The sequence below is a fragment of the Crocodylus porosus genome, unplaced genomic scaffold, assembly GCF_001723895.1.
Source record: "Crocodylus porosus isolate Cpor-Errol unplaced genomic scaffold, CroPor_comp1, whole genome shotgun sequence".
NCBI classification, from domain to species: Eukaryota; Metazoa; Chordata; order Crocodylia; family Crocodylidae; genus Crocodylus; species Crocodylus porosus.
Window position 1 is genome coordinate 18,502,309 of NW_017728911.1, and position 23,538 is coordinate 18,525,846.

At 40.3% G+C, this 23,538-nt stretch overlaps 1 protein-coding gene across 1 annotated transcript in view; it reads right to left on the reverse strand.

Moving 5' to 3' along the window:
• UNC13C (unc-13 homolog C) overlaps positions 1-23,538 on the reverse strand; it is a 517,638-nt gene that overhangs the window by 438,690 nt on the left and 55,410 nt on the right. The window contains exons 2-3 of the mRNA XM_019533546.1: positions 14,064-14,086; positions 13,483-13,547 (exon numbers count right to left, since the gene is read on the reverse strand). Of these exons, the coding sequence (XP_019389091.1) occupies positions 13,483-13,547; positions 14,064-14,086 (88 nt within the window). The remainder of the gene's footprint in view (positions 1-13,482; positions 13,548-14,063; positions 14,087-23,538) is intronic.

A 23,538-nucleotide genomic window follows, 5' to 3' on the forward strand; every position in this document is an offset into this window, starting at 1 on the left:
GCTGTTTCAGCATGGAGCAAAACTGAACATATGGTATGTGGTACCACAAACATACCGCACGGCCACGTTTGGCTGGCCCCAGCAGTCTTACCTGGGACCCTGGGGGCCTTCCGGGCCAGCAGCTGCAGTGATAATGTTATGCAGAGGCTGGCCAGCAGTGGAGTTCAGCTCCAGGCCGCCCAGCTCCACCTTTCAGCAGGGTATGCTGCACGAGCGTGTGTCACACCAGGTTTTTTCCACCCCAGTTTCCAGGGGTCAAAAAACCACGCAAAAACATGACCTTGCAGCATGAAGAACACTAGACTGTGCGTTATGTTTGCAGTGCCACATAGTGCATGACCACACTCATCTGGACATGCACTATATAGTCCATCCACTGGAACAGGTGTGTCAAACTGGTTTGAGTTTCCCAGGCTCAATCACGACCACAGGGCTCCTTGTGGGTAGGATTTAGAATTTTAGACCCATATTTTGCAGTGGGATGAGATGTGGTTGCAGAGTAAGCAGCACCAGGGAGCTGTGGCAACTAACTCAGCTGTCACTTGTTGGGACCCAGAGGCCTTCAGGCCTGGGTTTGACCTTTGTACTTAGCTCAAGCTGCAAGCTTATCTTGAATTGTGGTTGAGACATGTACCCAGTGAAAGGAGCAGTTGGAAAAATACTGTCCCTAACTTAAAACAGATCAGAAAGTTGGTTAACTAAATTGAATAAATATAACCCGAGCAAACAAGGAACAGTTGGAACAAAACTTACCCCCACCTAAGAATGACAAGATTACCTCAGAATAGAAAAGTTCAGTTGAAGATAACCGTATTTGGCAAACAGAAGCAAGATTATTAATATGCATGAGGAGGAAGACTTAAATTAATCTTATGTATTAAGAAATGCCAGCTATATGGTATATAAAGAGAGGTGAGAGAGTATACCCTTCAGAGCACTCCTAAAAAAAGCCTGAAGAGATCCTGTCACTGATCCAAGATCCTGTCTTGACATCAGATGTGGGAACCAGGAGCCTTGGACAAGACTTCACAGCTTAATCAACCAGTGAGGTTGCATTCATAATATTATGGGGTGGTGAACTTCTGTTTTGACTAGCTACAAACCTCAAATTTTAACTGCTATTGCTGCTTCAGTTCCAATTAGAGTTGTATCTGTTAGGGTTCACTAAACTTATTTTTAGTTTAGGACAATCTTGTCTAAGTCGCCTTGCCTGGTTTAAGACCCATTATAGTGTCATGGGGATGCAACTATTCAACCACACACCTTGATAGGGTCCCATGCAGCAGATCCTATCCCTGCTTGCTCCACCCCTGAATTCCCAGTCAGTCTTGTCAACCTGCAGGCCAGATGACATGCCTCTGTGGGCCATATGTTTAACATCCCTGCAGCAGAGCTACAAGAACTGTCCTAGCTAGGTTCCAGACAACGTTTGCTCAGCTAGCTGATTGGCTCCAGCTTTTGATTTGCGGGCTTCCAGTCTGTAAGTAGATCCTGACCTGCTCATAATCACTTAGTCTTGCCTCCTGCTTCCTAGCTCTTGCTTTCAGGTCTCCTTATTCATGATTCTTAGTGAATCCCTGAACTTGGATTTTTTTTTTTGGCTTTTGGCCTCTGGCTTTTGACCCCTTGGGCCTTATGGTAAAATTTAGGTAACTGATCTTGACCCAGTATACAGGATCTTCATAAAGTCCTTGTGCATTTTTAAACTTTAATAACTTAGGTTGTGCACAAGGATTTTATGAAGACCCTGTATTAGATCTGCCTCTTGCTCATGCCCCTGGATTTACTTAACTACTGAACTCTGACTTGTAGACTCTTTTCTTATCACCCACTGGAGTCTTGGCTCTAGCATGAAGGTGAACTATACAAGCCTTCTCTGACAGTTATTCTCTACGATGTTTTGGAAAGTATGTCTTGAATATTTGTGCAACTGATTCTACAGAAATATATTTTTCTTCAAATCTTCAAGTTCCTATCTTTGTTTATGAAGCTATCCAATCAGGCAACAGAAACCATACCATGTGAAATATATAACCACTCTGACATGACAAACAAAAATAGGACATTGTTAAAGGCTAAATAGTTCATAAGTAACCAACGGGCTGAATTACATTTATGTACAGTGTTTATCCAACAATTCTGAATAATGAACAAATTTGTTGAATCAAAGTCTCATAATAAATTCACAAACAGCAAAGAAGGGCTACATTCACTGAATAAATTATTTACTATAAATAGTTCACTCAGCTGCACTGATAAACATGCAGCATGAATCCAATTGATGAATGCGAAGATGAAGGGAAAAACAAGATTAAAAAAGGCAGGAATTTATCTGAAAATCAACACCTTAGGAATTGAGATTCTTCTAAAAATGCTAGGCACTGATGCCTACTGCTTTTAAATTACCAGAAACATACAAATGGTTAAAAATGTCAGAGATACAAAAACCACAGCAATCAGTAACACCCTATTTTCAAGGGAGATCAACCATGGAGAAAGATAATATATATTTTTAAGTTGATGAAAGAGCCAGTTAACAATATGAATCTTATGCCTGATAATTAAGTGGAACTTGAATGGTTCATGAAACTGTTCTAAAGATGAACAAATAGCTTGCATCATAAAGGAAGTCATACAGTATTAGCAAATAAGAAATATTCTTCTATTTGGCAATGCATAAGATAAAACCAGCCCATAGAAAAAAAATATAAAAAATATTCAAATTTTACACTCAGCTCCTGCAAACACATGCATATAACAACTTTAATTTTGCACATGCAGAATTTCCCTTGACATTAATGAGACTTCTTATGTAAAAAGCTAAGTTTGCACAAAGATAAGCATTTGCAGCATCAGAGTCAAAGATAATATAACAAAAGTCACAATAACTAAATTCAGCTTTATTAAGATATACAGTATAACCTCACAAATCTGGATATTAAAAAAATCCAGAATTCTCAAAAATCCAGCACTTTTAAAAAATGCACTACATTGGGGAGTAGCAGCAGCCAGTCCCAGAGCAGTGGAAGGGGAAGCTTGTATGCGGTGGCGGCTGCCGCCACCATCCACCACCTCATGCTGCTGCTGCTCCAGGACTGGCCGCCGTTCCCCCCTCCCCCTGCTCCACTACTCTGGTTTAAAAAATCCAGAATTTTCACATATCTGGCAGGTGCACAGTCCCAAGGATGCTAGATTTATGAGGTTATACTGTATGCTAATTAGCAATAGACAAGCATTATATTATTAATATGTCTAAGTCTAAGAAAGGAGTAATTACAAACACAGGAATGTCTGAACTAAAATTCTACTTATATATTGATTAAAATGACATATTTACAATATCAGTTACACCAAAAGTATGTGTGTTACATTTAGATATACCTAAACAAGGTTAGATCTATGTAAATGCCAGGGGGGTGTTCACTCAAAAAATGGTGTGCCTAATATAAGTTAGTTCCCTTAGTAGGTGAACTAATTTTAGACCAGCCTGGGTTAACCCAATCTAAAATGGGGTAACCCAGTCTAGTGAAGGCCTGCATGTGTTTACAGCACAGCCCTGAAGCTAGGAAAACCTAGCTATTTGCCCCAGACGTGGGGCTGTGCTGTTCCCCGCCCCCCCAAACCTTTACTGGGGCCCCTGATTACTCTGCTTCCAGACCAAGGAACTTCCCTTGCAGACCCACCACCATCTGTGCCCCACCCCCCATTTGCAGACCTACTAGCCCCCTGGATTGACCTTTCCCTTCCCTCCTTTCCATGCCCCTCCCCACAAAGTTACTTACCTCTGATTGCCTGTGCTGCTCCTGGCAGCAGCAAAAACTGCATGTGCTGCTCCCAGTTTAGGTTTAGGCAGCTTGCTTGCATTAAAGTAAGCTGCCTAAACCTAAACTGGCTCCTGTGAATGTATGTACACACCCCAAATCAACATTACCTGTTCTATTTGGCATTGATGATGTTAACAATGACCAAGGATATTTTGAGGGAAATTCAGTAACAATCTTATTGCTCAGCTATTAATCATGATTATCTGTGTCACATTTCAGGAATACAAAAAAACAACAGTGATGTTAAGCAATGCTGAATTCTTTGCGACTGTTATATACCTGCTCTAACTACAATGAACAATCATGTCTTAAAGATACACCTACAAAAATCTCTATCTACTACTGCTCAGTTAATTGCAACCTTAGAAAACAAAGAAATCTCAAACCTCAGTGCCACCAGTGGTCTTGTGGTGGCACTAGGATCTGACAAGAGCTTTATTAATTAAACCATCCTCCATCAATGTGGGCTTTCAACACTAGAATTCAAATATTGAATAGCACTGACACTATTCTAATCAATAGTGAGGGCTCACCTCTAGAGATTTCACAGTTCTGGGAAAAATAAAAACCAATAGGTTTCTGACTTTCATAAAACAAATTGGAACATTTTCATTTTAAAGATTTGAACTCTAACCTTTTATAATTCCTTTTTTAAAGTGGAAGGCCTTCTCTGACTTAATATCTCCCTAGCTATTTCACTAGGCTCTTGCTGAATAAATCAACTCTTCTAAAAGCAGAAATATTTGTCACTGATTAACAGGAAGACTTTGGACAATATTACCATATTTACTCAAATATAAGATGATTTCTTCCCCCTAAAATCAGCAAGGGGAAAAGAACTCCTCATCTTATATTTGTATTAAAGAAAACCTCATTAAATACGCTGTCTATCATTAAGCTGCTGCCAAAAGCAGCATGTGCTCAGTAATGGATTGGAAACCATCTATGAAGTTGATTAAATACATCCAACACTGAGCACAATTATGAAGAACGTGGCCCATATTGGGCAAACACACTGCTGGGAGCCGTGCGTGTTCAGACACAGGTTTTTTAAAAATTGGGCAGTTGCTTCCCTAGGAGGGAAGTGGCACTAGGCCTGCAGGTACTACAATAGCAGACTGGCACTGGAAAAGCCAGAGTCAACCCTGACACCCTCCCTTTGGTGCCAAAAATGTTACAGTTTAGGTGACAAGGCTCAAGGCAGAAGGAAATATACAGAAGACCCAAGTAAGGGGCTACATAATAGAAGGAAGGGGTAGGGGTGGGAATGTAACTAAGTTACATATAAAGCATGCAGCCAACTAAGCTTGTGGGAAGGCTGAGATCTTATTTTATTCTATGTTTAAGGAACATTTTTCATGTCCCAAATCAAGTCAGCCAAATCAATTCCAAATCAATGAGTTATTCAAGAACCATATGTGGCCCTTCTACCAGCAAGCATCCTCCACCCCCACCTGGGGCTTCAGATGCTTCCAAATCCTTTGGCAGCCATCCTACATGCAGGCCCAAGCCTGGAGGCTTGGGGTTCGGATGCCCCTGAGTTTTGCTTGTCCTCAGCCATATGGCCGCAGGAGCAAGCTAGGGAGGAGTCTCCTATTTCCATAAAGTCAGCACATAGCCAAGATCTTCCCACTGGAAGTGAAATTAGGAGACTAATGATGCATTACCTCAGCCAGGGTACAACCCTCTGCCATGTTCATGATTTTCCCCAGCCAGTAGGAAAACCACCTTGGTATTGCCCGTGCCCCCACCACATTATCTTAGCACACAAGAGAACAAGAAGCTGTGGGAACCCACCACAGGGACAGACCAGTGCACCCTATCTGAGTATGATATATGGTAGTGCTCAGTCCCCCTCAACACTGACTCTTTTGCCGGTATGGTGAGCCACTATATTACATGCATTTTGACTTCCTTTTCATTACCATAGCTGAACTATGCCTTTCTTTCCCATTTCCAGCAATTCCTATTTCTTTGTCAGCCTTAAAGGTCTGGAAAACCTCTCAGCCTATTGTATATGATTAGTGTGGCCCTGCTCTCCATGACATGGAGCTGTTGTGCCTCATCTGCATATAAAATTTGGAGCATCCCAGAACTTGTGACAAGAACACCCAGTTTCAGTTATGAGCAGGGCAGTAATTAGTATATGGATCCTTTTTTGGGGGGAAGTGTATCTGGAACATACACACATAGTAAGCAGTGCTGAGCTGTGGGGTCATTGTGGCTTGAAATGCTGCTGACTCTGCTGGGCCCAGCCCAGTGAACTATATAGTAAGTGATGAGCCTTTTGGCTTTGGTCTAATATCGTGCATAGTTTGTACTATATAGAAGTAGGTATAAAAAAGTGCTGCTTAAAAGTGGGTTTATGGAGTACCTATGCTAAAATATGCAGCAGTTTCAAAAAAGGCAAAATGTATCAATTCTGAATGTACAAAGTCTATGGGTACACATAGTACAGTCAGCATTTTTCAAATTTGCCCTCATTTCCATGTGCTCAGGGAGAGCAGGTTCTGTCAGTAAGGGTGGGGGGTCTTCAGGGGAAAGAAGTTGTGGGGGAAGAGGGCAAGAGGTTCTACTTGATCCCCCCAGATTTATTTTCCTTGCTGGGGCAGTGGGAGGGAGACAAATTCAAGGCAGACCTCCAAATATAAGATTCTATACCTGGAAATTATAACAAATGTATAAATTGTGTATATATAGAATGAGAGGACAGAAAGTCCCAGGCATTTTTTCAATAACTTGGACATTTTGAAATGAACAGTTCAGAATAGAAGGTTTGCAAGGCAGTACTGGACAGATCCACAGTTGACATAATTTCAACATAATCTCTGTATCTAACTTCAGTGAAACTATAGTGATTTATGCTATTTGAGGATCTGCACAATTTACATTTCTTCAGAGTAGAAATAGGAAGGAAGGAAGAAACCAAAGAAGGCAGGAAGGAAAATAGAGCAACAAAGTTGATGGCACTAGCACACCTATCTTTTAGACATTCTCATTGCGAGTAGCAAAGGCCTGGCAAGACCTAACACAGAATTCAAAGTCTGCTGTGGCCATGGAGCTTTCTGAAGCCATATGAATCAATATTTAGTCTGCAGTCCTAATCACACTCTATGTTTCAAAGTGCTAACTATCCAGCATATAGTTTTAAATGTTTCTTATTTGTATGAACCAATAATATAAATTAAAAATAATCAGGCTTACTTTTTTCTGTGGACTATAGACAATATAATTGAGCAATATGATTAAATAGAAGTATTCTACTAAGTACCAAAAGGCTGAAGTTGCATTTCTCTCGCTCTCATTATTTTTTATTTTTTAAAAGAAAGGAAAACCTAGCTTTTAATGAAGGAAACCTTCTCTAAGTGGATGGGAGTTAGATTGTTGAATAGTCTCTCAATGTAAATGGGAAAAGTGCAATAATTAAAGTTAGGCTAGGAATAAAAGATAGAAAATGCATTTCCAGAGCAATTCTGTGCTAGTGGAAGAATGGGCTTAAGAGATTTATTTCCATCTCGAATTTTTAGTAGTTGTGATGTTGCAGGTAGGTCACACACCTATGATAACCGAATCCAAAAGGTAGGTGCAGGATGGTGTCCAGTACTGGCTATGTAAAGTAATAAGGAGTAAAGACCTGAGGAAACTAAGTATCTCTGATCATCTAGCATAGCAGAAGTTTATGAGGCTTATGCTTATCATAAAAATATTCTTAGGTTATGATTTATTTGGGCAATTTTTTGAGGCTTGTGAATGGAGTTCCTTCCCCTGCAGCAATTCATTTTTATCAGGTTTAAATATGTTGCTGTTTTTGTGACTCACTTTAAATATATCAATCATCCTCCATTAAATAATGACACTGAAAAAATTGCCAGAAGATCAGAGATTAGATGACAGTTTATGCTGTCTTGGAACAGAGGGTTGGAATAGATGATCTATTTGCTGACATTCATTTTTGCCTTGTTCACACAAAACCCATTTTCCATTTACCCCTCTAAACTTACATATCAAAAAGTTAAAAGATATTTCAACCTTCCCTTGTCCACTTTTCTATTCCTCCTCCAACAAGCCTTTTGGACATGGACAACAAATAGGCTACCTCCTCTGGATCAGTAAGATCTGTTACTTGCACAATGGCACCTCAGAGCAGTGGTGTTATCAGAAAAGAAATCTGTGCTTCCCCAAATCAGTTAACCACAAATAATATCTTTCCCACTGATCTTTTCTTTCAGTAAGGGAATTCCAGCTAACTATTTTATGCTGGAGTTCTAAACAATAGAGCATATGCTGAATGATTTCCATTTTCCAATGGATTCAGTAGATTCAGTGAAATGAGTGGCTGGATCCCCAACTGGCATAAATCAAAGAAGTGCTCCATTGATTTCATTTGAGCTACCTCATTTTTATTGCAGCTGAGTTTCTAGGGTTTTTTTTTTTCTTTTCTGTTATTTATAGTCATAAGAGACATTAGAGACTGCACAAAGGCCTCCAAAATCCAGGATTTGGCTCTGCCTCATATATGTTCACCAATTTAGTTTGCTAAGGATCAAATATGGAGTGGAAAAGTGATGGGGCCAAGGCTAAAAGACCTCACTCCCTGCCTAAAAGACCTCACTTGCTGGCTTCCCATCATCTTGGATAGGTACAGAACCACTTGGGTTGAAAAGAGAGGTTTTACTCAAGGGGACGTACAAATCAGGCAAAGCATTCCACAAAGGATTCTTGTTGTCTTGGTGAATTTGGGAGTATCTGAACAGGGGCCCAGTCTTTGGCCAGTTACGTATTGGAGAGGATATTAGTAGTCTGAGGTGTACAAGAAATATCTTGGGTTTTATGGGGGAAAAAACCTCAAAGAAATATACTGGACTCTTGGGGGTGGTTTGCTAAGCATTTTGGTTTGGGAAAAATAAATGTATTCATGGTAAGGAATGAGTCAGTAATACTAGCTGTTGGGTTTTCATGCCATGTAAGAAAAGAGGAAGTTCAGAAACCTCAGGGGGATGTAGTAATTGGATTTCATGTCTGTAATTGACTGGCTTGAGCTCTAGGACTGGAGGTTGGTCTGGAAACAGGGTCATATGGGTGAGGTCTAGAGAGTGCTAAACATTTACAAGCTTAGAGATATCATTTGGGTCCCTCCATAGCCAACATGCTGTTAGGTCACTGGACTGAAGCAGACTTTGGGTCAAAAGAAAAAAGTCTGAGCAGTTATAATCTTCTTTTATCTCTTGAACGTTTTTAAAGAGATGGGAAGAGCCAGTGCAGAGTAGAATTTGTAAAAATCTTATCTGAACAAGAAATAAGAGGAAAGGGATTCAAAATTTTAGCATAGAGGACTTTTAGCTCTTACCTGACTCTATCTTCAGTGTGTCTTAATTTTGCTTAATTAAAAAGAATTGCTTGTCCTCGGAAGAAAAGATCCTCCCAATTATGATAATGTAACACTACTTTATACATTTGAGAGAGTCTGAGGGCCTTGTTAGACAGTAATTCTGGGCATTTCCTGGAGCTCTTAAACCCTGGACTGTTTGCACATTAGCACTTTAAAGTAGTTTTAGGCATTTGTTATGTGGCTTAAAATTATGCCACTCCAAGGCAGGATTATTTCTGATCCCCACTACCTAGGTCTCCACAGGTGTACTGCCCTGATTGAAGTCCTCCAGTATCCCAGGATCTCTTACATCCTGGCCTGTAGAGCAGAGACAGAAGCCTGTCCTGGTTGACCAACCCTCTAGCAGTAACTTACAGTTACAGCTCACAGTCCTCAAAGCTACAGATCCTAGCTCCTAGTCCTGTCCCTGTTCACCAGGCCTCTAGTGGCAAGTCACAGCTCTGCAGGTGGGTCAGAGAAGGTTTACAGACTAAGGGTGCGACTGGTCCAAACTCCAAGCTAGCACTAACACCAATCAATATTTGTGCAGCTCAGAGTAAGGTATAACAAGGCCCTAAGGAATTGGCCCAAATTCTAAAGTAGGGTCTTAGTATTCAGCAGTTCTTAGCTGGAACAATTCTATAGTTAACTCTGTTCAGTAATCCCCAAATGTGCTTTTAGGAATACAGGTATTTATTTCCTGTCTTTTACTACAGTACACATAAAAGAGATTTTAGATGCTACAGAATGGCATTTTCTGAAAGTCTGCAATTTCTAATGATTGGAAAAAAGGGCTGATATACTGTTTTGGTACAAATTTCATCTTTCTTGTCTTATAAGGAAACTTCCATAGAATTATGTACTTTATATCATAATACACTTAAACTATTAAAAGGATCTGACCGTCTGAATCAGGAACCAAGAGGCATATATAGTTATTTTATTGCAAAGTTAAAAGCCAAGATAACAATGATGTTCAATATTTCTTTTAAAAAAATGATTTGCGTTTCTAAAAATACGCTCAAAAAGAAAAAGCTTTCAAAACCTTCTATGATCCTCTTTTTTTGTTTTGTTTTCTTAATGGACATTACTACCTGCCAAAGAAGGAAACTTCAATGTATGACAAACAATACAGGAGTCATTTAACTAATTAAAAACTGGGCAGTCTCCTTATAGTGTAGAGTTATCTAACAGGAATTATTATCTCTACTATACCTCTTACTGTTATCCTCCTTCAGAAGTCAACCTTGTGACAGAGGATGGAGAAAAGCCTGAAGTGCTCAATTTATTTTTTTTACCTTAGTCTTCACAGGCATGGTCAGCTCCCAGACTACTGCAAGGGGAAGCACAGTTTGGGGAGGAAGTGAGCTCAGTGCTGAAAAAACAGGTGAGGGACTAATAGAAAAGCTGAACATATACAAGTCTATGAAGCCAGATGGGATGCACCCAAGGGTGTTAAGAGAGTTGGCTGATGCGATTGCTGAGCCATTGGCCATCATCTATGAAAATTCATACTGATCAGGAGTGGTCCCAGATGATTGGAAAAAGGCAAACAGTGCCCATATTTAAGAAAAGGAAAAAGGAGGATCTAGGAAACTACAGACCAGTCAGCCTCATCTCAGTCCTTGAAAAAGTCATGGAGCAGTTCCTCAAGGAATCTGTTTCTAAGCACTTGGAGGAGAAGGTGATCAGGAACAGTCATCATGGATTCACTAGGGGCAAATTGTGCCTAACCAACCTGATTGCCTTCTATGACATGGTGACTGGCTCTGTGGATCTGGGGACACCAGTGGATGTGTTATACCTTGATTTTAGCAAGGCTTTTGATACGGTCTCCCACAACATTCTTGCAGGCAAGCTAAGGACGTATGGACTGGATGAATGGACTGTAAGGTAGATAGAAAACTGGCTGGTGCATCTGGCTCAGAGTAGTAATCAATTACTCGATGTCTAGTTGGCAGCCAGAGGTCGGTCCTGCAGCTGGTTTTGTTCACTGTCTTCATTAACGACCTGGAAGATGGCATAGTGTGTTCCGTCAGCAAGTTTGCAAGTTTGACACCAAGCTCAGGGGAGTAGTAGATAGGCTGTAGAGTAGGGTTAGGATTCAGAGTGACCTAGCCAAATTGGCGGATTGGACCAAAAGAAATCTCAGGAGGTTCAGCAAGGCCAAGTGCAAGTCCTGCACTTAGGACGGAACAATTCCATGGACCAATACAGACTGGGTAGGCAGCAGCTCCGAAGAAAGGAACCTGGGAGTTACAGAGCAGAATAAGCTGAATATGGGCAAACAGTGTGCCCTTATTGCCAAGAAGGCTAATGGCATACTGGGCTGCATTGGTAGGTGTGTTGCCAGTGGGTCAAGGGAAGTGATTATTCCTTTATATTCAGCACTGGTGAGGCTACATCTGGAGTACTGTATTCAGTTTTGGACCCCCCACTACAGAAAGGATGTGGACAAATTGGAGTCCAGTGGAGAGTGACAAAAATGATGAAGGGGCCTGTTGACATGACTGAAGAGGAAAGACTGAGGGAACTGGGCTTATTTAGTCTAGAAAAGGGGAGACTGAGAGGGTACTTAATAACAGTGTGTCAACAAGGACTGGGCATGATCACCCAGCCCTCTGAAGGACCTGCTGGGAGTGGAGGAAGATGGACAGGAATCAGCGAGGGACCCAAGAAACTTACTTGTGGAAGTGAGAGAACTCAGGCTGACATGATGCATGGCACAGCTCTGCCACTTTATAAGCACACTGGCCATTTGGCTGGGCAACACACAGGTGATGACGTCAACCCTGCATGCCACCACACAGGGTTGAAAAAGGCACTGGGTGGAAGCTGGGAAGCTGGCACAAGGCAGGTGGAGCCTGGCAGCAGAGTGGACTGAAGAGTGCCAGAGCAGCGTGGCACCCGCAGAGCAGGGTTCCTGCTGAGGCAGAGCTGGGGGACCAGGTCCCCTCCCTGTAATTTCTCCCTTTGTAGCCCTTAGGGGAAAGCAGGGAGGAGAGATATCTTACTTCTTTTCTTTTTGTATTCTTTGTTCCTATTCCTGTTTTTTTATTATTATTATTATTGACTCTGGGTCCTGGAGGGGAAGGCAGCAGGGGACGGCTCGAAGAAGCAGGCATGGAGAAAGGGCCTGCAGACTGGTAGCAGAGAATGCCCTTGGACCTACCAGCACTGTGACATTATGCAGCTGAGTCAGACTGCATGCCTTCATCCATTTCTGAGCAAGCCTGGTTGGGGACCTGGAGCAGTGAAGAAGGGCAGAGAACATTTGACACCTATGATTGGTGAGTGGAAGGAATGTAGGGGAGGCAGAGCCCCAAGTCAGCTGCTCTCAAATTTCAGCAAGGGAAGTTTAGGTTAGATATAGGGAAGAATTTTCTCACTAGGAGGGTAGTAAAACACTGGAACAGGTTACCCAGACAGGTGGTGAAGGCTTCATCCTTGGAGGTTTCCTTAACCCGGCTAGACAAAGCTTTGGCTGGGATGATCTAGTTGGGGATGGTCCTGCTTTGAACAAGGGGTTGGACCAGATGACCTCCTGAGGTCCCTTTAAACCCTAATTTTCTATGATTCTAAGCCTGGGAAACATGTTAAAAAAATATACTGAAATTGAATTAACACTGTGTTTTTAGAAAAAGAGAGCAAGGGAAATCAGAATGGAAAAATGGTATCAAAGACATGCAAAGTAGAATATTTTGGATACTTTCAGCCTGAAGCACAACATAATCATGGAAAACTCTGACCACCTAAACCATCAGTTATACTGCATGCATATTAACTTACAATGAAATTGTTTTTTTGACGACAGAGTATTGACTTGAAAATGGATAGTGGGATTCAAAATAGAAGTTGATCGTTAGATTGGAATTCAAGATTATTAATCAAGAAGGCTTTTGTCATGTTAATTTCTTCATCAACAAGGTGACAAACATTTTTCATTATCTAGAACTCAAATATTGTAATGTCACTGCATTTCAGTAAACTTTCAGACTCATGACTGAAATATAGCATATGGCTTCAAAAACTGCAGGCCATTTATTTGGTATGCAAAGATTTGAAATAATAGTTTTTATTTTTTTTATGAACTTATTCAGGCAATTATTTAATCAATTTATTTTGCTTTGGGAGGACTTGTGAAACATATTATTTCATGTTCCTGTTATAGCAATTATATTTTCTCACAATATTTGATCACAAGAGCAAGATTCAAAGAGTAAAACGAAGAATAATATTATGAAACCAAATTGTATATATAACAAAATTTATGGTTACAAAAGTACTTACCCACCAAATGCCTGGATTGCATAAAGTTTGGAAGCATCCAAAGAACTTCCACTTACTATTCGAGCCTTTAATGAAGAATGAAAAGCATAGTTACTCGGTTGGTCAATGCATCCTGGATTCAACTGCATCATACATAACACCTATTATGAAAAATGTTAAGCAGGGTCAGCTCCAGGCCAAAGCTACAGTGATTTTTGATTTTATTAGCATTCAGCATTTAGTGAAAAAAAAAAAACTGGTAAAACCCAGGAAAAGATACCAGATGTTGCTTCTCAAATATTGCTGCCCTTTAAATCCTAGAGTGTATGCAGTGTAGATGATAATTAGTCAGAGGCAAAAATCCAGATATCATGTTTGACAGTAGCAGACCCCTGTGTTGGCAATTATGATAAGCACAACAGTGAGGGTTATCCTGTTTATAAATGCAACACATTTGGAATACACTCAAAGGAGAACAAAAGAATGGAAAGCCAGGAAACATGCACATTTCACAACTAAAATGAAGGAACCAAACATCAAATAAGTCACAAACAAACATCAACAAAATACATGACCCCTTATGGAAATATGTGATCTTAAACCTTTTCATCCACAGAACTGCTATCTGAAAGAGAACCAGGAAGAGGGGGAATATAGGTTAGACAAATTAATATCTAAAAGATCTATTAATGTTATGAATAAAATGTTACAATTCTAGCTTGCTTACAGAGAACAAAAGGAACAGCAGAAGCTGAGTAATATGTAAACTTAGTTTTCTTGTAATATTATCATCAAAATATACTTTGACAAGTACAAAGATGTTTTGCTATATAGTGATTCACATCTACTAATAAAAGCCTTTTTAGACATTTGAGATGTTTATGGTTATTTTACACTAATGCTGTTCCAGTCTAATTTTTAGTTTGGATACACCTGTATCCATTAGCATAATAAATATGCTTTTTAAGGTAGAAAATGCTCATAAAAGTCATCATGGAGTACAATTATTACTTTATTCACAAAGAAAAGTAAAACCATGTTTAATACCTTTCAGGGGCATATAAAAATAATTATATTCTAACTATTCTCTTCTACTAGAAGGAAACCAAAAAACATTAAGGCCAATAATCATTGTATTAGTATCTCAACTGTATGGACTTCAAATGTAGTAGATAATATAAAATTTGTTTACTGGTAATAAAGTATGTATTAAAGTAAAGCATCATATAAAATACTTACATATAGTCTATATCACGATTTTAACATTTTAAATTGTTTATAGTTTTTTACTTAAATATTATATATAGCATATCTCTTTTCATCGCTATGATGCTCTTTACATATACATTTAGTATTACAGTTTTGTGTACCTGGAATTACATTGTTATAATTGTCACCTTGACCACCTTTGCATTTTTTTCTAAGATGTATACATGTTATATAGTTTCCTTTTCAATAGCCCATCCCAGATAAATTTTATAGGATGGAAATTATGCAGCACCATTCATTACAAAACTATCCTCCCATGCCAGTGTGCATGCAGCAGCTGGGGTCCCTGGTCCCTGGCTGCATGCATGCCAGTTCCATACCAGGGCCCATGGACCTGGGAAATGTGGAGTCCTCTGATCCCTATCAGGATACACAGTTTTGAGGATACAAGATAAAATTTGTCACATTTGAGTTTTGCCACTAAATTAACATCCACTGGGAAGCCATAGTATTAGAGATGTGTTGGAGTCAAACCTGAATTCTCATGAAGCTGCAGTCTAAATCCAAACTAATAATTAGAATAATTAGTAATTAGAATCCACAGAATAAGCCATTATATTGTGCCAGATGACAGCTCCTAGCTCTTCTCACACATATATTATTCACAAGCGTGTCAGACAGCAAGTGCACAAAGGGGAGAGAGGGAAAGAAGAGGTCACCCTGACATAATAAACTCCAATTTTCTAGACTTTTGTACAAAACTAGCTAATTTGTTTGAAATCTTGAACAACTGATCTAATATATGAAAGAGCAAAAAAAAAAAAAAAAAAGAGACAGGCACACATCTACAGGTTCTGAGAGCAACCACCCAATGTGACAGACTCTTTTACAGTATAAAGTCCTGGTTACAAACATGAACACACACACAATATAGTTTGAAACAAAGTCAGTCCCTTATGCCAACAGTTTAAAGTATAGAAAATTGAACTATCTTGCTGAATCTCTCACTTTACTTGTTTATGCTCAGTTTCCTGAGAAATAATTCATATTTTTAGAAACCACTTCCCACTAAAATTAAGCTGTGGAGCAATTTAGCTGTGAAGTTATTTAATTTGCCCAGCTCACTTACAGAAATTACTTCTTTCTTTAATCTAAATTATATGCTTGTGAAAGGTGCTTGACTGACACAGGTAGCAGAACTGACATGCATTTCTTCACATAGTCTGGAAAGGATAAACTAGCAATCTTCCACATTTCCTCAGCACTAGTTACAAAGGCTAACCTTTTTGGGGATTTGGGTGCTCCAATTTTACTAAAAATAGTAGCAATCAGTAGCCAGCATGGTGTTGTATTTTGTGATACCAAGTCATCCCATAGCAATATATTCATAACCCAAACATAAATCATATTGAAAGTCTTGAAGATAGTAAATTCTGATCATTACATAGGAGGGCTAAACTTCACCCACTGACCAATTATAATAAATAGCATAACTTACTTCCATTGTTCTGGAGTATATTGTCCAGCTGCATAGAAATGTTGCAAGTTGGACTCATGAACTGAAACTGGGTAAATGATCAATTGTATTTATACACAAATTTTCTTTAGCATCCTTTCAAGCAACAGCAATTTGTAAAGTGGATTGTACAAGGGAGTCAGCCAGTTCTTTTTTAGGAAACAACTAAAAGCTCCCTTCAGGGCCAATTAAACTGCACTTGCTGGTAACTAATAGGGGATAAAAAAAAGTAAACTAGTTTCCTTTAACTCAAGGCAAAGTGTAATAGCCTCCCAAAAAGCCAATTCTCTTTAATTATAAGAGAAAAAGTATTATATGGATGGAACTGTAAAATGTTCAGATAGTACACAATTACATTTTGTCTTAATGGACAAAATCCTTACTACTTTTCAGAAACCAATTTTCACAGAACAGTCCTATAATCGTTTACAGGGCTATTTTATGACACTGTAACCAATCTTTACTTTGTGAGGATAAAAGGTAAAGCACTTTAAATGATTATCTTCACATCTTACTTATCATCATGTATCTGATTTCTGTAATATGCCCAATACTAAAAGGTAAATTTTGTCCAGTAAACTTAAGTGGCTGATCTCAGTGACTAGGTTGCAAATTTTGGCAAGAGGAAACAAGGAGTAGAAGTATTAAAAATGGTTCTGATCTCACCTGTACCGGTTTCAAACAACTTCGAGATTTGACTCAAGCAAATATACTTCAGACAGCCTAATCAAGTCAGTATAGAGAACATTTTATCATTCAATGATAGCTTTTGCTTGGAGATAGATGGATAGATAGAGTAATTCCATTTCTAAGAAATGGTACTGAGCCCTTGCATCTGCAATTAGTAGTTGACTTCAGTGGGACAATTTACATGATTAAATTTGTTTTGTGTTTTTTTGGGTGAAGCCAAAATGTTTAGCACTTTGTAGAGCTGAGCCCCTGAATGACTCAGTCTCTGGGAATTCACATCCAGCTCTCTCTCTTTGATAAAAGAAAAAAATCTTTATTCTGGGAACTTCCACAAGCAAAAGGTTCAAGAACAGGTTACTCTACTTTGTCATTACTTTAAGATGTACTAGGCCTCAAATTATTCTGGGGTTAAATTTTTCAACAACAAAAACTTGAAGGAACTTTCAAAAAAAACCTTGGGTCACGTATTCCTTTTACAAATTAACAATCGTAAAATAGATTAATTGAACTCTGAAGCCTAATATACATCATAAGCTACTATCCAGAAATCTGCACTGTACTTGATGGTATGGATTCAGTAAAACAGAAATCAGAAGGTAGGTGCACAGTGACAAGGTTTCTCAGGTTCAAGGTTTGGCTTCACATTCAGATGAAGGTTTGGAAATTCTATTCAAAATTATTCAGAATTTCCTTATAGGCATATAAGATTTTGACAATACATATTTTGGAACATTTCTCTCTCCTTCCACATCCCGCCTCCAGCCCCCAGAATATTATTATTATAAATAAAAAGTACATGTTCTTTGCTAGTTCCAAATCCACTGAGTCTGAATGCTCAAGATGGCTAAGTGCCAGACTTCGAGCACTACTGCAGTCCTTGATGCTAGAAATCCCACACAGCTAGATTCTGCAATCCTGACACAGTTAAAACTATTAGTGAAAATCCTGGGAGGCTGAGTGATCTGGGAAAGCACAACAGATCCCATAAATACTGCAGTAACATTTTGCCTCAATCATGGCAAAAAAAAAAAAAAAAAATCACTGAGTAATTCAATAAGACAGATATGAATAGATTTGTATTTGTTTGAAGCAGATTTTAAGCATATAATAATTTTAAGAAGTGCTAATAATGTATAGCTTTCATAAAGCATATTTAACTGAAAGTGTTTAATAAGACTTTTGGAATGAATTCTTCTTCTTCTTTGTTTGAACTGTTTGTCAGAGAGGATGATTTGTCACATACATGATTTTGCACAGATTTCAAATCTGGGTAGTACAATTGTCATTTTCAGCCTCAAAAAGGCTTGTAAATGATAATTTAGGATTTTTATCACTTGTAGCAAACACATTTTAAATATTCTAATTTATTCAAGTCCTAATTCTATACAGCATAGAAAAGTATGTCAGAAGGATCATTTGATCAAAGGAGATACATTACTAGGATTTAGCCTTTCACTTGCAGACTATTTTCAACTGCAATAAATTGTACCTTTGAGCAGGTGAGAGCTGAAAACGCAAGGCATTTAAAAGAAAAGGAAAGCTGACAAACAGAAACACAATGATGTGATCTGCTTCAGTGGTTATGTGCAGAGATCAGTAAGCACACTGTCAGTTGTCTGGATAAATTTCATGGCCACCGATTAAAGTTCAAGTGTTTATGGGAGACCTGGGAAGTAATCACTGAACACTTACACTGAAATCTTTCACCTTACTTGAGTAAGTAGATATAAAATGACTTGACATGAACATGACGTGCCTTAAATTTTGTGCTTTTTAAAATCTCTGTAGTTCGTGGGAGAGGTGAGCGGGCTCGGGGAGGGAGGGTGGGGGGTGGAAATCGGGCCCCTCACTGCTTTATTTCTTTGGCGGAGATTGCCTGTGGCAGTGTGAGCTTACCGGGCCATCAATGTTCCTTCACAGTAATGGAAGTCCGTAAGTTGAAACAGTGGGTTTTTAAATCGACACAATTAAAAACCCACTGTTTCAATGCAGGGAGAACTAACCCCCCAGCATGTGGATAAGCGCCCTATAAGGATATATTTGAGGCAATACTATTTCAGGTGACAAAATCCACCCTAAAGACATACGCCAAGACAAAGATAGGAAAAAAAAAAAGAGAGAGAAAGATAAATAGAGCCTGAATTAATGATATAGGTCATAACCGAGATAACAACAATTCTGGTAGTTAGCCACCAGCAGAACACTAATGATGGAAAAATAGTATCAAAAGGGAGACACGGCTATATTTATAGTGCTCTGCAAGTACTCAGTATGGCCATACAGACCTATGGCATGATTGTCAGAAATAGGCAATGAAATAAGAAGCATAAGTGAAATACATCAATAATGTACCCTCGCTCCATTTGCTTCCTTTCCTTTTATCTGGCTCACACCACTGCTTTATCTTCATACTGTACATCTGAACGGTCTTTACAAACTTGTAGCCCACCCTGAGGCATTTGTATTTCTATACAGATAATACAATATATGGCTATAACAACACAGGGAGGGGATGGGGAAGAGAAAGCTACAGGATGTCAAAACAGGGAAGAAAAGGGAATAGGAATAAGAAAGTGCATTTTCTTTGCTTTCCTTTCAGAAATGAGTTGCTATTGCTCAGCTACCTTGTTTAGAATTATATTTATAAATACAAGTAACTATACGTAGCAAAACGAGATGTGGGGGTGGCAACGGGCATAGATTAACAGTGGAAAGCAAGGTTTAATTCCTTCACCAGGTCTCTTCAGTCACAATTCCCGTTCAACACATGAGTCAAAAACCTAGATGGTAGTGTTCCCAGTGTCTAGCCAAGCCTGTTACTGGGATGAAACGGAACAGGCTGAATCTAGTACAAATAAGACAGAGATAGATCAGTAGAGATCCTGAAGGCCTGGCTGGGATAGCTGTTACATTACATTAAAAAGATTCTACCAGAACTTGATTAGTTAAGTCCACTTAAGGGGGTTTTCAGTTCCCTGATTATTGAACATGGCTTCAAAACAATTTGGACCTTTTTATTGGTCTCCTGATTCAAACTGGATTTGGAAATTCGGCTGCCAAACTGAGCCAGATCTCCTCCAAATTGAATCAGCGCCTTAAGCTTCGTACCGCCCTACAAAACAGTATAATTTGCTCTTTTCCTCAGTAAGTGAAATCACCAACTAAGGGCGATTTGAAATGGCTCCAAATAAGCACATTTGGAGCCATTCCAAAAAGGAATATATCAAAGGAACAGCGGCCGTTACATTTTAATTGTCATATGTGGACGAAGGATACAGACATAAAAGACTGCTCCAACTTTAACGCTGCCTCACCCCAGCCAATGCGAAAGCTGAAGCAGTTTTACTACAGTTGTATTTTTCATGGCTTGTCCACACATGATAACTAGAAGGTAACAGCTGCTCCCCCTTTGAAATATTCCCTTATTGAAACTTTTCCAACTGTACACAAGATCATACCTGAACAGACCTCACCCTGAAATGTTTGGGGGCTTCTGACAGAGGCCCATTCTCAGCCCAGGGCTCAACTCTGCAATTTGATTTCCTCGTCAGCCTAACAACATCTGAATTTTTGATTATTACAGCCCCCATTGTTTTCTCTGGCCTTCACCTGAAAGAGGAATGGAGTTGCAAGGTTCAATTTATTTTTCTTTTATCGTATTAAATAGTATGATTTGAGCAGAGCAGTATTTTTGATTTTTTTAAGTTACACACTATGTAAAATATTTCAGAGCTTTATCAGGCACATTTGACATTTAAAAGTAACACAAGAACAATGAATCTGAGTCACTATTGCTTTATGGTTCCACACTGATTTCACATTAGGCTATGCTGTCAGAAAACCAGTGTCAATTTAAGCCCTATAGCACATGTCAGCAGCTACATAGGAAATGACTATTTTAACTCAGGCAATGTTCATCTTTCCCGTACTTCACCTTGCCATTATCATATTTTGTAGCTTGACATAATTTCCCAATTTCTTTTCAACCATTTGCTTTCTAGAAGCACTCCTAAGTGGAGGAACACCTGCCTCTAAATTTAATGCCAATCCCATTCCTTGTGTAACTATCAAATTATACTGCTGTACAGATGGCTAGCTGGACCCTTACTAGCCCTCTGCATGTGTTGGGATTCACAGTACACTCCCCAGTGATGGAATAGTTTTATGACTGTCAGTAAACATAGTATAAACATGACTCCATTCAGAACAAGAGCCCAAGCTATTTGCATACTGCAGTGGCTATTTCCTCATGTTTGGGAAAACACACTGGAAATAATCTTCTTCAGAGCATCCACAGATTTCAACTCTGAATTTCAGCAATCCCCTTATGGGAAGAAGTAGAAGCTCTGCAGTAGAGGAATGGTCCATGTGTTCTACAGAGCCTGAGGGTTTTTGAATTCAGGAGCTGGGGAATCTACTTAGTGAACAAGTACTAGCTTCTCTTTCTGGGTACAATCATAGAAAATTAGAGTTAGAAGGGACCTTAGGAGGTCATGTAGTTCAACCCTTTGCATAAAGCAGGACCACAACCAACTAGATCATCCCAGTCAAAGCTTTGTCTAGCCAGGTCTTAAAGACCTCCAAGGATGGAGAGTCCACCAGCTTTCTGGGTAACCTCTTCCAGTGTTTTACTACTGTCCTAATGATAAAGTTCTTTCTAATATCTAACCTAAACTTCTCTTGCTGCAACTTGAGATCATCCCTGAGCCACTCTAGCTCTGTGGGCTCCCTGAGCCCTTGTGTCTGAGCCCCTCTGGCTCTAGAGCACAAAATGAGGCCTCCAAACCTCCCCTTTTAGCCTTATCCTGGTCCTCCAAATGTAAACAGAAATGCAAACCAAAAGCCTCCAGGCTGTAACTTGTCTATCATCTACAACACAAATACTATGCCCCTTCTCTACTGCATTCTCTCTAGCTTAAGTACCTGGGATGTTCCTAGGCAGGTCCCACTGCACTGGGGAACAAAGTAGACAGCATCAGTTCCCCAACCACTTCCACTTGCAGGAGCTCTCTCTCTCTGGTGGCTGCCAGGGCTTCCCCTGGATGACTTCAGTCCGTACCTTACCTAAGCCAAACCCCTGCCACCAGCAGGGCATGTGGCTCCTGCAGGTGTTCCCTATTCCCTCCTTAGGCTGTTATCTCGGCAACCCACAGCTGGAGAGCCCTGCAGACTGAGCAGGGCTCTCTGGCCAGGCAGCCTCATCCTTAAAGTAGCAGGCACCATTTAGTGCCCTGCTGTGCATAGCCCGTACTTCCATAGCTCGCTACAAGAATGTTTGGGAGACTGTACCAAAAGCCTTGATAAAATCAAGGTGTACCACATCCACTGGTTTCCCCACATCCAAAGAGCCAGTCACCTCATCATAGAAGGCAATCAGGTTGGTCAGGCATGACTTGCCATGAATGGTGTGTGCCCCCAGTGGCTGGGGGGGCACAGCTGTGCCAGCAGTGCCAGGAGCCCAGCAGCAGTGAGTGGGGAGCTCCCGCAGATGCCGCTGGCACTGTCGGTGGTGGCAAGCACTGACTAGGGGTCAGTGACCACCTGCAGGCACTGCTGGCAATGGCAGCGGCGGCCATGGAAAATTGTGGACTGCCTGCAAATGCCAGCAGTGGTGCCGGCGATGGGGTGGTGAGCAGCAACCACCTGCATGCGCTGCTGACAGAGTTGGCGGTGCCTTTTTGCAGGGGGTGCTCTGCCATGTGCAGGGAGTGCACATGCACCCGCATGCACCCCCTATACATCGCCCCTGTGACTTGCCCTTGGTTCAATCCATGATGACTGTTCCTAATCACCTTCTCCTCCTCCAAGTGCTTAGAAATAGATCTGGTCCATGATTTTTCCAAGGATTGAGGTGAGGCTGACTGATCTGTAGTTCCTTGGATCCTCCTTTTTCCCTTTCTTAAATGTGGGCACTATTTTTGCCCTTTTACAATCTGCTAGGACTTCTCCCAATCACCATGAGTTTTCAAGGATAATGGTCAGCGGCTCTGCAATCACATCAGCAAACTGCCTCTGTACCCTTGGGTGCATCCTCTCTGGCCCCATGGACGTGTATATGTCCAGTTTTTAAATAGTTACCAACCTGTTTTTTCACCACTGTTGGCTGCTTACCTCTTCCCCACACTGTGCTGCCCAGTGCAATAGACTTGGAGCTGACCTTGCCTATGAAGAGCGAGGTGAAAAAGGCATTGAGCCCTTCGGTGTTTTCTGCATCCTCTGTTACAAGGTTGCCTCCCCCACACTTTCCCTGATCATCTTTTTGTTGCTGACATACTTGTCAAAACCCTTCTTGTTACCGTTCACATCCCTTGCTATCTGCAACTCCAGTTGTGCTTTGGCCTTTCTGACATCATCCCTGCATGCCCGAGCAATACTTTTGTACTCCTCCCTAGCTGTTTGTCCAAATTTGCACTTGTTATAAGCTTCCTTTTTATGATTTAGTTTACTGAAGATTTCCCTGCTAAGCCAAGCTGGTCTTCTGTCATACTTGCTAGTCTTCCTGCACATTGAGATGGTTTGCTCCTGTACTGTCAATAAGGCTTCTTTCAAGCACAGACAGCCCTCCTGGACTCCCCCCTCCAGACTGGCTTCCAGGAGATCTTGCCCATGAGTTCCCTGAGTGAATCAAAGTGTGCTTTTCTGAACTCCAGGGTCCTTGTTCT